The sequence below is a fragment of the Salmo salar genome, chromosome ssa14 (genome assembly GCF_905237065.1).
Source record: "Salmo salar chromosome ssa14, Ssal_v3.1, whole genome shotgun sequence".
Taxonomy (NCBI): Eukaryota; Metazoa; Chordata; class Actinopteri; order Salmoniformes; family Salmonidae; genus Salmo; species Salmo salar.
Window position 1 is genome coordinate 35,667,553 of NC_059455.1, and position 13,353 is coordinate 35,680,905.

Here is a 13,353-nt window from a genome sequence, read left to right on the forward strand (position 1 = left end):
CAGGGATGGGCAACATAACGAGGCACATCAGGACATCAAAATTCAACAGAGGGCCACACATTCCTTAGTTTGGAGTAGCTGCGTTTCCAGATTGACTGGAAAACGACTTGCCATGGCTAATGATAGAGATTTCTGCGCATGTGTAGGATTCTTTTTTATCTAGCTGCTACCCATTCCGCTGCCTACGTAGCTTCTCTGCCACTTCCTCCTCCTTGACATGGAGGGGAAACTTCATGTTGTACATTGAATACCGAAAGGTTGCTGGATCGAATTCCCGAGCTAACAAGGTAAAAATCTGTCGTTCTGCCCCTGAGCAAGGCAGTTAACCCACTGTTCCCCGGTAGGCCATCATTGTAAATATAAATGTGTTCTTAACTGACTTGCCTAGTTAAACGTAGGTTAAATTTAAAAAATGTAAATACCAATTTTTTTTATGCTCGACATGTTCTGACTATGCAAACAAAGTAGCAGGGCAAGCGTTCTTTTTCAGGAATTCTGAATAATGCCTATGATATGGCAGCAACTATAAAGATTAGCCTACATCATCACATAAAACAGTGATTGTTTTTGCTCCAATGCAAAGTGTAGGGACTGCGTCCGTCACACCAGAGAGAGGTTGTATAGCCCAAGAAGACGAGGATGGATGGAATCTCCTCTCAGAGTAATTCTACATCCGTCTGACAGCTTGTATCAGCCTTCCCAGACTGTCTGGCATTGTTGGAGTCCTCCTGGGCGGAGCCACTCAAGTCACCTTCTCCTGTGATTGGCTACCCTCACTTGGATATGCACAGCATGGAGTCATTGGGATGGCTCAGCCCAACTCCCGTGGAACCTGCCCTGGCTGAGCACCTCGAACCGAAGGCTTTGAGCTCATCTTCCTTTTCCCCCCAAGTTCGCTCATCCCAATGACACCGCGTCTGAGTGTGAGAGGATCTACCGATCTGCAGCTCAGGCAGGGCGCTCTGTAAAAACAGTTTCCCTCCTCTCAGTCTACATGGCGGTGCAGGCTAAGGAGCTGTGCAACTCCCTGGCGAACGGTGGCACTGTCAACTGGGAGAAGTTTATGGAGCTTAGTCTATCTTGCCGACCATACCACCCGGACCTTCAAGTGTACCGCTGAGACTTCTGGGAGGGTCATGGCACAAGCGACTGTCGGCCAGAGAGCCCTCTTGTTGAACAATGCAAAGGTGTCTGAGAGGGTGAAGGGAAATATCCTGAATGGACAGATCGATCCCACCAGACTGTTTGAGGCAGGTCAACACCACTGTTCCCCAAGTTCAGTTCTCAGATAAAGAGCTCCCATCACATCCAGGCCCACGGGCCGAGGGGGATGGTTCAGAATGTCCCTACGCAAAACAATCAACCTTTTTAGGGCATCCTTGTCCTGCCACCAGGCCTGGCAGACTCCCTGTCCCTTCCACGGGACAGATTGCCTACATGCAGTCGCCCCAATGGGACATGCTCATCATGTCTTAGCAGGATCAGATGGTGAAAGGTGTCCCTGCAGGGTCAGACAGCCAGTCTACGGAACTCAGGTGAATTTTGCAGTATACTATAACAATTAGTGAATGGATACAAAGTTCCATCTTGAGTTGATGGGTAGGCTACAGTCTGGGATTGGGAATAATGGTAATTTCAGTTATTGAACCATTGATGGTATTCATTGCTAATATAATATATTAATGTTCACCATGGTAATTCTTTGTCATGCCTCATCTGAGCAAGATCCTATGGTGACAGGGGTCTCATTAGGTTCAGGCAGTCAGGGAAGACCAGTCTGTGACAGTGCAAAGTTAACTTTTGCCAATACAACACTTTTTTCTCTCTGTGCAGGCAACACTGGACAAACAAGAAACTTCAAAGATGTAAACTATTTTAAGGCAGTCAAACAACCTCGAAAGTTGATTTCCAAACTTTATCAAGGGTCGATAGAGGCTTTTCCCGATGACACAAAACATGTAAAACAAAAATGTGATGACGCTATTAATTAATGATGATGAATGGATACAGATATGCTAGAATGCCCAGTTGTGTTCATATAATCTCAGGCATACTGTAAAGGTACTGCAGTATAAGACCATCGATAGAAAGTACTATATGCCAGTGAAACTGAATACCATGCACTCGGAAATTGTATTATTCTGCTAGAATGTGTAAAGCACAAAAGGGGACATGTTTGCATATGTTATGGTCTTGTGAAGGCAAATAGTATGTTATTTTATCTCAGCATGTCTACAGATTCAACCTTCTCCCTGTTTTTGTTTGCTTGAAAATGTTGATACTGGAGACTGTTATCAGAAGAAACTGTGTAACCAAGCATTTATAGCAGCTAAGAAATGCTTTGCATTAATTGGAAGGTTGGTTATCCTCCCACAATGTATGGAAGAAATGTCAAGTTTTGTACAGTATCACTAGATTTGATTAAGGGTATACTGTGCAACTCTCATAAAGTCTGGATGCCTTATATGGAAAACTGGAAAACAAAAGGTATTGAAAACATGCCTACGTCAGGGGAGATACCTATTTAGGCAAGCCCTAGTTGCAAAGCTTCTCAGTCCTGGCCCTGGAGGTCTGCTGTATTGTTGTCACTCTGGCCTTGGCCTAACACTTGAAACCAATAATTAATGTTTCACTAAGATCCTAAAGCTGAGTGGGGTGTGTTGGGTTGGGTTGCAACAGGGCTGTGGAGCCCTAGGAGCGGCATGGGGTGAACCAGCTATATTGTGTGCAAGTAAGAACTACAGTACTATATTAGACCTATGATATGAATTATATGGAGGGTGTACTGTTTCTGTGTGCTAACGTGTAGGTGTGTTTGTGTTTTCATTCAACATTTGTTTTCCAAACCTATTTGTCACATACAAGTGTTTAGCAGATGTTATGGCGGGTGTAGCGAAATGCTTGTGTTTCTAGCTCCAACAGTGCAGTAATATCTAACAAGTAATATCTAACAAAACACACAATCTAAAGTAAAGGAATGGAATTAAGAATGTATAAATATTTGGAGCGGCATAGACTAAGATGAAGTAGAATAGGACAGAATACAGTATATACATATTGTCACACCCTGATCTGTTTCACCTGTCTTGTGATTGTCTCCACCTCCTCCAGGTGTCGCTTATTATCCCTGGTGTATGTATCCCTGTGTTTCCTGTCTCTCTGTGCCAGTTCGTCTTGTATGTTTTTCAAGTCAACCAGCGTTTTCCCCGTACTCCTGCTTCTATTCTCTTTTCTAGTCCTCACGGTTTTTGACCCTTGCCTGTTTTCTGGACTCCGTACCTGCCTGCCTGACCATTCTGCCAACCCTGACCTCGAGCCTGCCTGCCACTCTGTACCTCCTGGACTCTGAACTGGTTTTGACCTTTTTCCTGTCCACAACCATTCTCTTGCCTCCCCTTTTGGATTGATTAATAAATATCAAGACTCAAACCATCTGCCTCCCGTGTCTGCATCTGGGTCTTGCCTTGTGCCCTTATACATATGAAATGAGTAATGCAAGATATGTAAACATTATTAAAGTGACTAGTATTCCAATTATTATAGTGGCCAGTGATTTCAAGTCTATGTATAGGGCAGCAGCCTCTAATATGCTAGTGATGGCTATTTAACAGTCTGATGGCCTTGAGATAGACTGTAAAACAGCTTCTATCAGGAAATGTGCTTTAGATGCCCCCCAAAAATAGGAGACCCCCTGCCAAGTTATGTCCCCCCCACTTCTAAAACCAAAGTTGACTGGAAGGATGACAGACAGCAAACTACAACAGCCACTCAGCAGGCCCTGATCAAACACATCTACAACCAGGGACGGACAAGTACCAGAAATCATCCTGGCATTTCTAACACACTGGCCCGTTTTTTCCCTCGAGGCCCCCATTATTATCCTGATCATGATGAATTTGTGCAAAACTCCCATGTTAAACAGGCCCACTGGGCTAAAAATGGACCAGCCCATCTGGCATTGGCCTGGAATCGAGCCCTTTGCTTTCACCTATCCAACCATGTCAGGTCAGTGACATGTGGCTAATTCCAGGAAGGGATGAACAAGGATGCAAAAGGGCCTTAAAGGGGAATTCAGTCACATATGAACAATGCTTGTTTCTAATTCAAGTATTTATTTAACTAGGCAAGTCAGTTAAGAACAAATTCTGATTTACAATGACAGCCTACCCCAGACAGCACTGGGCACCACCATATGGGACTTCCAATCACCGCTGGTTGTGATACAGCCTGGAATTTAACCAGGGTCTGTAGTGATGCCTCTAGCAGTGCCTTAGACCCCTGCATCACTCAGGAGCCCCAAAGTAGGATTATAGGCTTAGTATACAATATACTTGGTTTGGTTATGAAAAACACTGAAAATGACTTGGAACCAAAAGTTGTTAATTCAGTTTTTTTACTTCCAAGCAGGGAAAACTATACTTTAGATTGAATTTGCAGTGGTTAAAAAAAGAAGTTCCCTAACCGGGAATCGAACCCGGGCCGCGGCGGTGAGAGCGCCGAATCCTAACCACTAGACCACCAGGGAGGCCACGAAAAGTTACGTTATTGCTCGTGTGGCGACACCTTTGAACCTACTCCGATTGGACAGTAGCTAGATGAAAGTAAAACTTTACATTTGCGAGGGAAGAGGAGAACGCATAGCTACCGCTGAATTATTTCATCAACTTGGCGAGCGAATCCGTTTTTAGTCGTACCGGTAAGTAATTTTGCTATGCTATCAAATCGTAATTTAGTGTCAAGATATCATGATGACCACTTTGGTAAAACATGCTCACTGCTAGTTGAATCTAAAGTAGCTAACGGTAGCTAGCTAGCGAGCTAGGCTGCTACCAAAGAGAGTAGAGTATCAAGCTGAAACTGCTTCTCCAATAGAAATCCCCGATCACACTTGTAGGCTCGCTAAGCTCATGCGTTGCTTCACGTCATCGTGTCTAAAGGTCGTCTCGCGCCGAACTGCGCATGTGCATGCCGTCAACTCAAAGACACTCCTTCGATATAAAGTTGTTTTTGACGAACATGAAAGCGTGTCAGTTTGTCACTTTCACGAGGTTGGAGTAATGATATGTTCCACTACTTAAGGTATTGGCTCGAATCTAGGTTGTGCCTTTAGAGTTCGAGAAAATTAACAACTAAGGAAGGACGTTTCACTTCTCCCATTGACTTCTCAAACCCCAAACCCTGGCCTGGTCTATTTTTTCTGTTTCGCAATCGTTTCCGGAAGTCTCGCGATGTTGCGCCTCTGGGTTTAGAAACTCTAAGCTGCTACAGATGCTCGCACGTTGCATTTTTGAAGACGGGAAGCTACTGTGAAAATCTAGTTTACTAATCTGCCCACTACTTCACATCGGAATTATTGACGCTACAGTAAAGCTACCCATAAGAAAAAAATATAAAAAGTAGTTCCCTACATCCAAACTACTTCGTAGTAAATGATCAAATCTAAATCTGAGATGTCAACATTCTGTATACTTATGGCCCTTCTTTGGACACTGTGTTATCTAACCTTCAGACGAGCTTCAATGCCATACAACTCTCCTTCCGTGGCCTCCAACTGCTCTTAAATGCAAGTAAAACTAAATGCATGCTCTTCAACCGATCGCTGCCCACACCTGCCTGCCCGTCCAGCATTACTACTCTGGACGGTTCTGACTTAGAATATGTGGACAACTATAAATGCCTAGGTGTCTGGTTAGACGGTAAACTCTCCTTCCAGATTCACATTAAGCATCTCCAATCCAAAATGAAATCAAGAATCGGCTTCCTATTTCGCAACAAAGCATACTTCACTCATGCTGCCAAACATACCCTCATAAAACTGTAAATAGCCCATCCAACTACCTCATCCCCATACTGTTATTTATTTTATTTATTTATCTCCTTTGCACCCCAGTATCTCTACTTGCACACTCATCTTCTGCACATCTATCACTCCAGTGTTTAATTGCTATATTGTAATTATTCCGCCACTATGGCCTATTTATTGCCTTACCTCCCTTATCCTACCTCATTTGCACACACTGTATATAGACTTTCTCTATTGTATTATTGACTGTATGTTTGTTTATTCCATGTGTAACTCTGTGTTGTTGTTTGTGTCACACTGCTTTGCTTTATCTTGGCCAGGTCGCAGTTGTAAATGAGAACTTGTTCTCAACTAGCCTACCTGGTTAAAATAAACGTTGAAATAAAAGAAATGTCTTAGACTACAACAGATCACTCTGGAGTCAGATGTTAACAGAATGTGTCATTTACTGACGATTGAACACAAAAAAATGTGTTTCATGTGAGAATTAGGCAGGTCTGATGCCGAAAAGGAAATTCTTGCCCACTTAACCCACATGCCCAGATGTACTCTTAAGGAGCTTACCGTCCGAGAAGCATATATGTTATTTTCAGAGGTAGACTGGCGCTGGCAGCCAAAACAGCTAAATACTCCATCTAAATGGGAATCCATTGTCAAATGCATTACGGTTCTGGTTCTGGAAACATAAAACCCTTGACATTCATATCACATCAAAATCATTCACAAATTCTAAATATGCACTGAGTGTCCAAAATATTGAGGACAACTTGCTAATATTGAGTTGCCAAACTACTGCAAAATGTTGTTAAATTACTAGTTGAACTACATGTAGTTCACTATTGTACAACACTCCTTGATAGCTACTGTACTTTTACACTAAACTTATTAGCTGTTGGTTATAGCTATTTACTTGACTTGGGCTCCCGAGTGGCGCAGCGGTCTAAGGCACTGCATCTCAGTGCTAGAGGCGTCACCACAGACACCATGGTTTGATTCCAGGCTGTATCACAACCGGCTGTGATTGGTAGTCCCATAGGGCGGTGCACAATTGGTCCAGTGTCGTCTAGGTTTGGCCGGTGTAGGCTGTCATTGTAAATCAGAATTTGTTCTTAACTGACTTGCCTACTTAAATAAAGGTTAAATAAAAAAACTATTAACAGCTAGCATCCTAACTATTCAGTCGTCACTGTCTCTAGCTGTTGGGGACTTGAGGAATGCTTTTTACTATGTGTTTTTACCTTCAAGCTGAATAAACTCAACTCCATGGTTTACGATGGAGTTGAGCGGTGACTAGTGTGGGCAGACTGGCGCTCTGATATCAAACTTCAGCACCCAAAGACTAGCCTGCATTTGCACATGACATTGTTCAGATAAGTCAGCTAGTAACCTTTTAGCCTTTTCTTTGTTGGTAACGTATCCAAGAGGTATGTATGATTGTGTGTGGGGCGCGAGACCCCTGGAGGGAGTCAAAAGAATTGCAAGAGGGAAATATGCTTATAATAAATAATAATTAAGACCACTATTGAAAAATGCAATGTTGACACGGGTATGTTCACAATATTGGGCTGTAGAAAAATATATATACTGAACAAAAATATCAACGCAACATGTGAAGTGTTGGTCCCATGTTTCATGAGCTGAAATAAAATATCCCAGAAATGTTCCATATACACAAAAAGCTTATTTCTCTCAAATTTTGTGTACACATTTGTTTACATCTCTGCTGGTGGTCATTTCTCATTTGCCAAGATAATCCATCCAGGTGTGGCATATCAAGAAGCTCATTAAACAGCATGATCATTACACAGGTGCACCTTGTGCTGGGTACCGTAAAAGACCACAAAATGTGCAGTTTTGTCACACAACACAAAGCCACAGATGTCTCAAGTTTTAATGGAGTGTGCAATTTGTATGCTGACTGCAGGAATGTCCACCAGAGTTGTTGCCAGAGAATTGAATGTTAATTTCTCTACCAGAAGCCGCCTCCAACGTTGTTTTACAGAATTTGGCAGTACATCTAACCGAATTCACAACCACAGACCACGTGTAACCACGCCAGCCCAGGACCTCCATATCCGGCTTCTCCACCTGCAGGATCCTCTGAGACCAGACAACCGGAGCGCTGATGAAACTGAGGAGTATTTCTATCTGTAGTAAAGCCCTTTTTTGGGGAAAACTCATTCTGATTGGCTGGGCCTAGCTCCCCTGTGGGTGGGTCTATGCCCTCCCAGACCCACCAATGGCTGCGCCCCTGCCTAGTCATGTGAAATCCATAGATTATGGCCTAATTCATATATTTCAATTGACTGATTTCCTTATATGAACTGTAATTCAGTAAAATCATTGAAATTGTTGCATGTTGCGTTTATATGTTTGTTCAGTATATTATTTGTGCCGAGGTAAAAGTGGGGTTGGTACTCAGTAGGGTCTGTATTTCTTGGGGGACTGAGGAATACGGAGTGTTGCTGTCACGTCCTGACCAGTAAAAGGGGTTATTTGTTATTGTAGTTTGGTCAGGGCGTGGCAGGGGGTGTTTTTCTGTGTGTTTTGGGCATTCTATGTCCTTTTTCTATGTGTTTGTATTTCTTTGTTTTGGCCTGGTATGGCTCTCAATCAGGGACAGCTGTACATCGTTGTCGCTGATTGGGAGCCATACTTAGGTAGCCTGTTTTCCTTTGGGTTTTGTGGGTGGTTAATTTCTGTTTAGTGTGTTAGGATACCTGACAGGACTGTTTGGCTGTCGTTTGGTTTTTCTTTGTGAAGTGCCTTTTTTCATCCAAAATAAAAGATGAACAAATTCCACGCTGCACCTTGGTCCTCTTCTTCCAAAGACAGCTGTTACAGAACCACCCACCTTCAACGGACCAAGCACCGTGGTAAGGAGGAGCAGAGGGTTCAGGACTCCTGGACTTGGGAAGAAATACTGGACGGAAAGGGACCCTGGAGACAGGCTGGAGAATACCGCCGCCCGGAGGAGATAGAAGCAGCGAAGGCAGAACGGCGTTTCTGGCAGGATCGGCTGGCACGGCAAGAGGAGGAGAGGCAGCCCCAAGATTTTTTTTGGGGGTGGGGGCACACGGGACGGTTGGCGGTGCCGAGGATGGAACCAGAGCCAGTCGGGGTGAAGTTGGAGGGGAGTGAAGCAGAGACAGTGAAGGAGTTGATGGGGAGATTGGAGGAGAGAGATATGAGCGAGCTGCTGTGTTGGTGCATGAGGCATGACATTCGCCCTACGGAGCATGTCCTCGAATTGATGTCACCTGAGCCAGCTCTCCATACTCGTCCTGAGGTGCGTGCTAGCCGTCTGGTGAAGACTGTGCCAGCCCCACGCACCAGGCCTCCTGTGCGCCTCTCCAGCCCTGCACGTCTTGTGCCTGCTCCCAGAGCCAGGCCTCCTGCATGTCTCCCCAGCCTGGTGAATCCAGTGCCGGCGCCCAGAGCCAGGCCTCCTGCATGTCTCCCCAGCCTGGTGAATCCTGTGTCTGCGCCCAGAGCCAGGCCTCCTGCATGTCTCCCCCGCCTGTGCCTGCGCGGCCAGAGTCGCCCGCCTGTGCCTGCGCGGCCAGAGTCGCCCGCCTGTGCCTGCGCGGCCAGAGTCGCCCGCCTGTGCCTGCGCGGCCAGAGTCGCCCGCCTGTGCCTGCGCGGCCAGAGGGACCCCACTCTAGAGGCGCCACCTAAGTGGGGTGAGCCAGTGGTGGAGCGGGGTCTGCGTTCCGCTCCTGAGCCACCTCCGAAGGGGGAGGATTGGGAAGGGGGGTGTTGCAGTGGCCACCCTCCTCCCTCCCTTTAGTTTGGGGTTATTGTCTTGTGAGTTTTTGTTTCAGGTGCATTCGGGGTCTGCACCTTTGGGGGTACTGTCACGTCCTGACCAGTAAAAGGGGTTATTTGTTATTGTAGTTTGGTCAGGGCGTGGCAGGGGGTGTTTTTCTGTGCGTTTTGGGCATTCTATGTCCTTTTTTCTATATGTTTGTATTTCTTTGTTTTGGCCTGGTATGGCTCTCAATCAGGGACAGCTGTACATCGTTGTCGCTGATTGGGAGCCATACTTAGGTAGCCTGTTTTCCTTTGGGTTTTGTGGGTGGTTAATTTCTGTTTAGTGTGTTAGGATACCTGACAGGACTGTTTGGCTGTCGTTTGTTTTTTCTTTGAAGTGCCTTTTTTCATCCAAAATAAAAGATGAACAAATTCCACGCTGCACCTTGGTCCTCTTCTTCCAAAGACAGCCGTTACAGTTGCTGGACTTTTACTCCGCCCATTCCATTGGCCCCAATGCAATACACTGCATATAAAGTACATATCATCGCATAGAGAAAGTATTATTTGTGCTGAGGTAAAAGTGGGGTTGGGTACTCAGTAATTCCAATAACATATTTGTTTCTTATTAAAGTGTATTTCTTTAAATATAGCCTACACAATAGCTTTCAACATACCAGTATTTGTGTGAACGTTCTAAGGTAATGCTGGTATACATAATAAAATATAGAAAATTAAAGTAGGCCTACATAAAATTATCCATGTATTGTTTTCCAAAGTGGTTGCAATTCTTTGAACAGTTGTACTGCACTAGAGCTACTTTTTCTTTGATATTCCAAAAGCTTAGCATGCCTTTGCAGGGGGATTCTGAAAAGAAAAATCGGTGATTGAGCTGCCAGCCACAATATCCTGCAGCTAGGAGAATGGTAATTCAATCATCCACAAATAGGTTAGCATACTTGCATCAGTCATTGCATTTTGAACTTAACCCATTCTTGAAATATCGAAAAACTTCTTATGAACATGGCAGGTTTTGTTAATTCAGTTATGAGGATGACTCGTCACATCAGCATCATTTGGCTTGGCCATTGACATGCATCTGTGGCATATGTTTTATATGATGAACACTCTCCTTTTTCTCTTTCGGTCTCTAAGGTCCATCATGCAGACGCTGAGAAAGAACAAGACTTTGTTAACTGAGATCCTGTCTGAGGAATCCAGCTTCATCCTTCAACATGTGCAGCAGGAGGAAATAGTGACTAATCGTGACTACAACAACCTAAAAATCCCCAATCAGTCTAATGAGAAGACTGTCATCAACCTGCTGGATAAAGTGATGAATAAAGGAAACACAAAATGCTGTGAACTCGTGAACCTGCTGCAGAAACCACATATTATAAAACAGTGCCCTAGACTGGAGGAAATATTCAACAATAACACAAAACCCAGTGACCACACCTTCAACCCAGCCCCAACAGTCCCAATTCCCTGTACAGGTACCACACACACTGACTACTAGTACTACTAGCTTTGTACCACGACTCTGTCATTGTTTACTGACACAACCACCAGACAGTACATATAACACACTACATGACAAGACTCATTTACAGATCAATCAACTGACATCAGTGCTACTGTTCTACTGTATTAGATAGCTGGTATCAGGTATCTAACTGTGTTTTCTGTGTTTTCTAGATACTTCTGACCTGGAAAAAGGGGTCACTAGTGGCGATGAGGTGATAACCCGTCTATCTACATTTAAAGTGTTTATTAACTACATATATTACACCTCATATAGTTCAGAGTAAATACACAAGTCAACAATATACAATAATACACAGAAACAAAACTTAACCTGTCTTCTCATTGCAACACAACTCTCCTTCAACTTTCCTTTCCAATGAAGCCATTCAAGTCAAACATAATACTAGGAAAAATTTTTTTTTTTACACTGTCAGTTTGATGTGAAATATCTTTGTGTAAATGACCCCTGGTTTCCTGTTTCCAGGTCAGTCTGTATGAGATGACCAGTGTACCCCGTGGTCTCTGTTTGATCATCAACAACGAGATATTTGATAAACTGGGTAAAAGAACAGGATCAAACAAGGATGCTGGTATGTCAACGTTTTATCCTCAAAAACATCTCAAGTCTCATTTCTCTATTACAGCATCTAACCAGCTTGCTCTTTTGCTGATTCAGTTGATTATCATGATGTGACGTGATAGAATGAGGATAGAGATAAGTGAGAGGCCTGGTTGTTAAGTGTCTTGTCTTCTCCTACAGTGGATCTGGCCAACATATTCAGCCGGATGAAGTTCAGGGTGGTGATGTGCAAGGACAAGACTGCAGTGGAGATTCCCATTGTGCTGAAGGTCTTCTCTGAGCTGAAGCAGTTATCTGACCTGCAACAGTGTGGTGCGAAGGAGTGGGTCGGTGGTCAGTTCACTGATCTAAAGGATCTTCCTAAGCATGGCGACGCCTTCGTCTGCTGCATTCTGAGTCACGGAGAAAAGGAGGGCGTCTGTGGCACAGATGGAACAGTCGTCCCCACCATTGATATCCTCTCACCTTTCAACGGCACAAACTGTAGCATCCTTGTTGAAAAGCCCAAGCTGTTCTTCATCCAAGCCTGTCGAGGGAAAGACGTGCAGCCGGGTGTGCCGGTGAGCAAGAAGCCTAAAGTTGAAGGGACGGACAGGGAACTGGACACAGACAACGGCCAAGTCCAAGACTACACCCTTCCAATATACTCCGACTACCTGGTGTTCATGGCCAACGTAGAGCAGTATATCTCTATCAGGAATGTGAACACGGGGTCCTGGTTCATCCAGTCTCTGTGTGGCCAGCTTGAGAAAAGCTGCACCAGGTAACATCAGCTTGGAATTCACTGCACATCATGTTCATGTCCTCAATTAGTTTGTGTTCTCTGTTGAATGGTTGCGTTGACTTGTGTGTTCGTCTCAATTTATGGTGTGTCTCCTGTCTCTGCAGAGGGAAAAACATCTATGAGATCCTTACAGGGGTCAAAGCCGTGGTGAGCAAGAAAATAGGTGACCTTCGTATTAAAGATGCTAACGGTGATTATGGCTACGAGGTGGTCAAGCAATCACCAGATTCTAGAGACACCCTGACCAAGATACTCATCTTTCCTGCTGAGACCACGCATTCTTCCTGTTGATCTCTTGATGTTACCATGGTACCCTTCATCATCAACCGTCCATATCCTCTTTCAAGTTCAGTTTTGATATGAAAGGTTGAATAGGCCATAATCATGACACTACCAACATTCCTGTGGTGTCATTCTTATTTGATTACTTTTACATGGTGGGAGAGGAGCCACCATTACTCCTGGTGTCTTTATTTGCCTGACTGCTACATGTATTTGATGTTGTTCAATTTTACAGGACTTGGTCAAAAATACATTTTATATTAATGATACAGAATTTCACCAGCGTATATACCAAAAGTCCTGTGGCACTGCTGCAGCTCAACCAAGTGTACTAGGTCAGACTACATTGACTTTTTAACCAAACTATTCATTTGATATGTGAAGATACTCAGTATCAGCATTCTATGTAAAGTTTCATAGCAAGAACAACTGGTTATTGATATCTTGGCACACTGTTTCAGCTTTACTTTAAATATTTTTTTATGTGATTTCATCTACTTTCTTTATTTGGGAATTTTTATACAATCATGTTTTCTTACATGCCTTTCCTGGCATCTTAAAATATGTTATACTTCAAAATAAATATTTTATATTTTATCAACAGTTGGATTGCTGAAGTGTTT

The 13,353-nt window shown here is 43.9% G+C and overlaps 1 protein-coding gene and 1 non-coding gene across 6 annotated transcripts; one reads left to right on the forward strand and one right to left on the reverse strand.

Annotated features, from left to right (window-relative positions):
- Positions 1-4,453: 4,453 nt before the first annotated feature.
- trnae-cuc (transfer RNA glutamic acid (anticodon CUC)) lies at positions 4,454-4,525 on the reverse strand. The gene has a single exon. It is a non-coding gene; the product is annotated as a tRNA-Glu (tRNA).
- A 12-nt stretch (positions 4,526-4,537) lies between these two features.
- On the forward strand, positions 4,538-13,333 carry LOC106569473 (caspase-8). Of its 5 annotated transcripts, none has more exons than XM_045694289.1 (7): positions 4,548-4,696; positions 10,400-10,506; positions 10,713-11,053; positions 11,256-11,296; positions 11,569-11,674; positions 11,845-12,427; positions 12,553-13,333. In XM_045694289.1, the coding sequence occupies exons 2-7, from the start codon at positions 10,481-10,483 to the stop codon at positions 12,737-12,739; spliced, it is 1,284 nt and encodes a 427-aa protein (XP_045550245.1). In that variant the 5' UTR covers positions 4,548-4,696; positions 10,400-10,480; the 3' UTR covers positions 12,740-13,333. The 5 variants fall into 5 exon arrangements, with proteins under 5 accessions (XP_013996327.2, XP_045550245.1, XP_013996326.2 ...); XM_014140851.2 differs by having other exon boundaries at positions 10,418-10,506; XM_014140854.2 differs by having other exon boundaries at positions 4,549-4,696; positions 10,418-10,483.
- Positions 13,334-13,353: the final 20 nt, after the last annotated feature.

Bases quoted from the DNA above. Each gene is read 5' to 3' on its own strand.
- LOC106569473 (XM_045694289.1), top strand. From the start codon at position 10,481: ATGGTAATTCAATCATCCACAAATAG. The intron at 11,054-11,255 runs GTACCACACACA...TGTGTTTTCTAG, and splicing joins AGTCCCAATTCCCTGTACAG to ATACTTCTGACCTGGAAAAA. The intron at 12,428-12,552 runs GTAACATCAGCT...CTGTCTCTGCAG, and splicing joins CTTGAGAAAAGCTGCACCAG to AGGGAAAAACATCTATGAGA.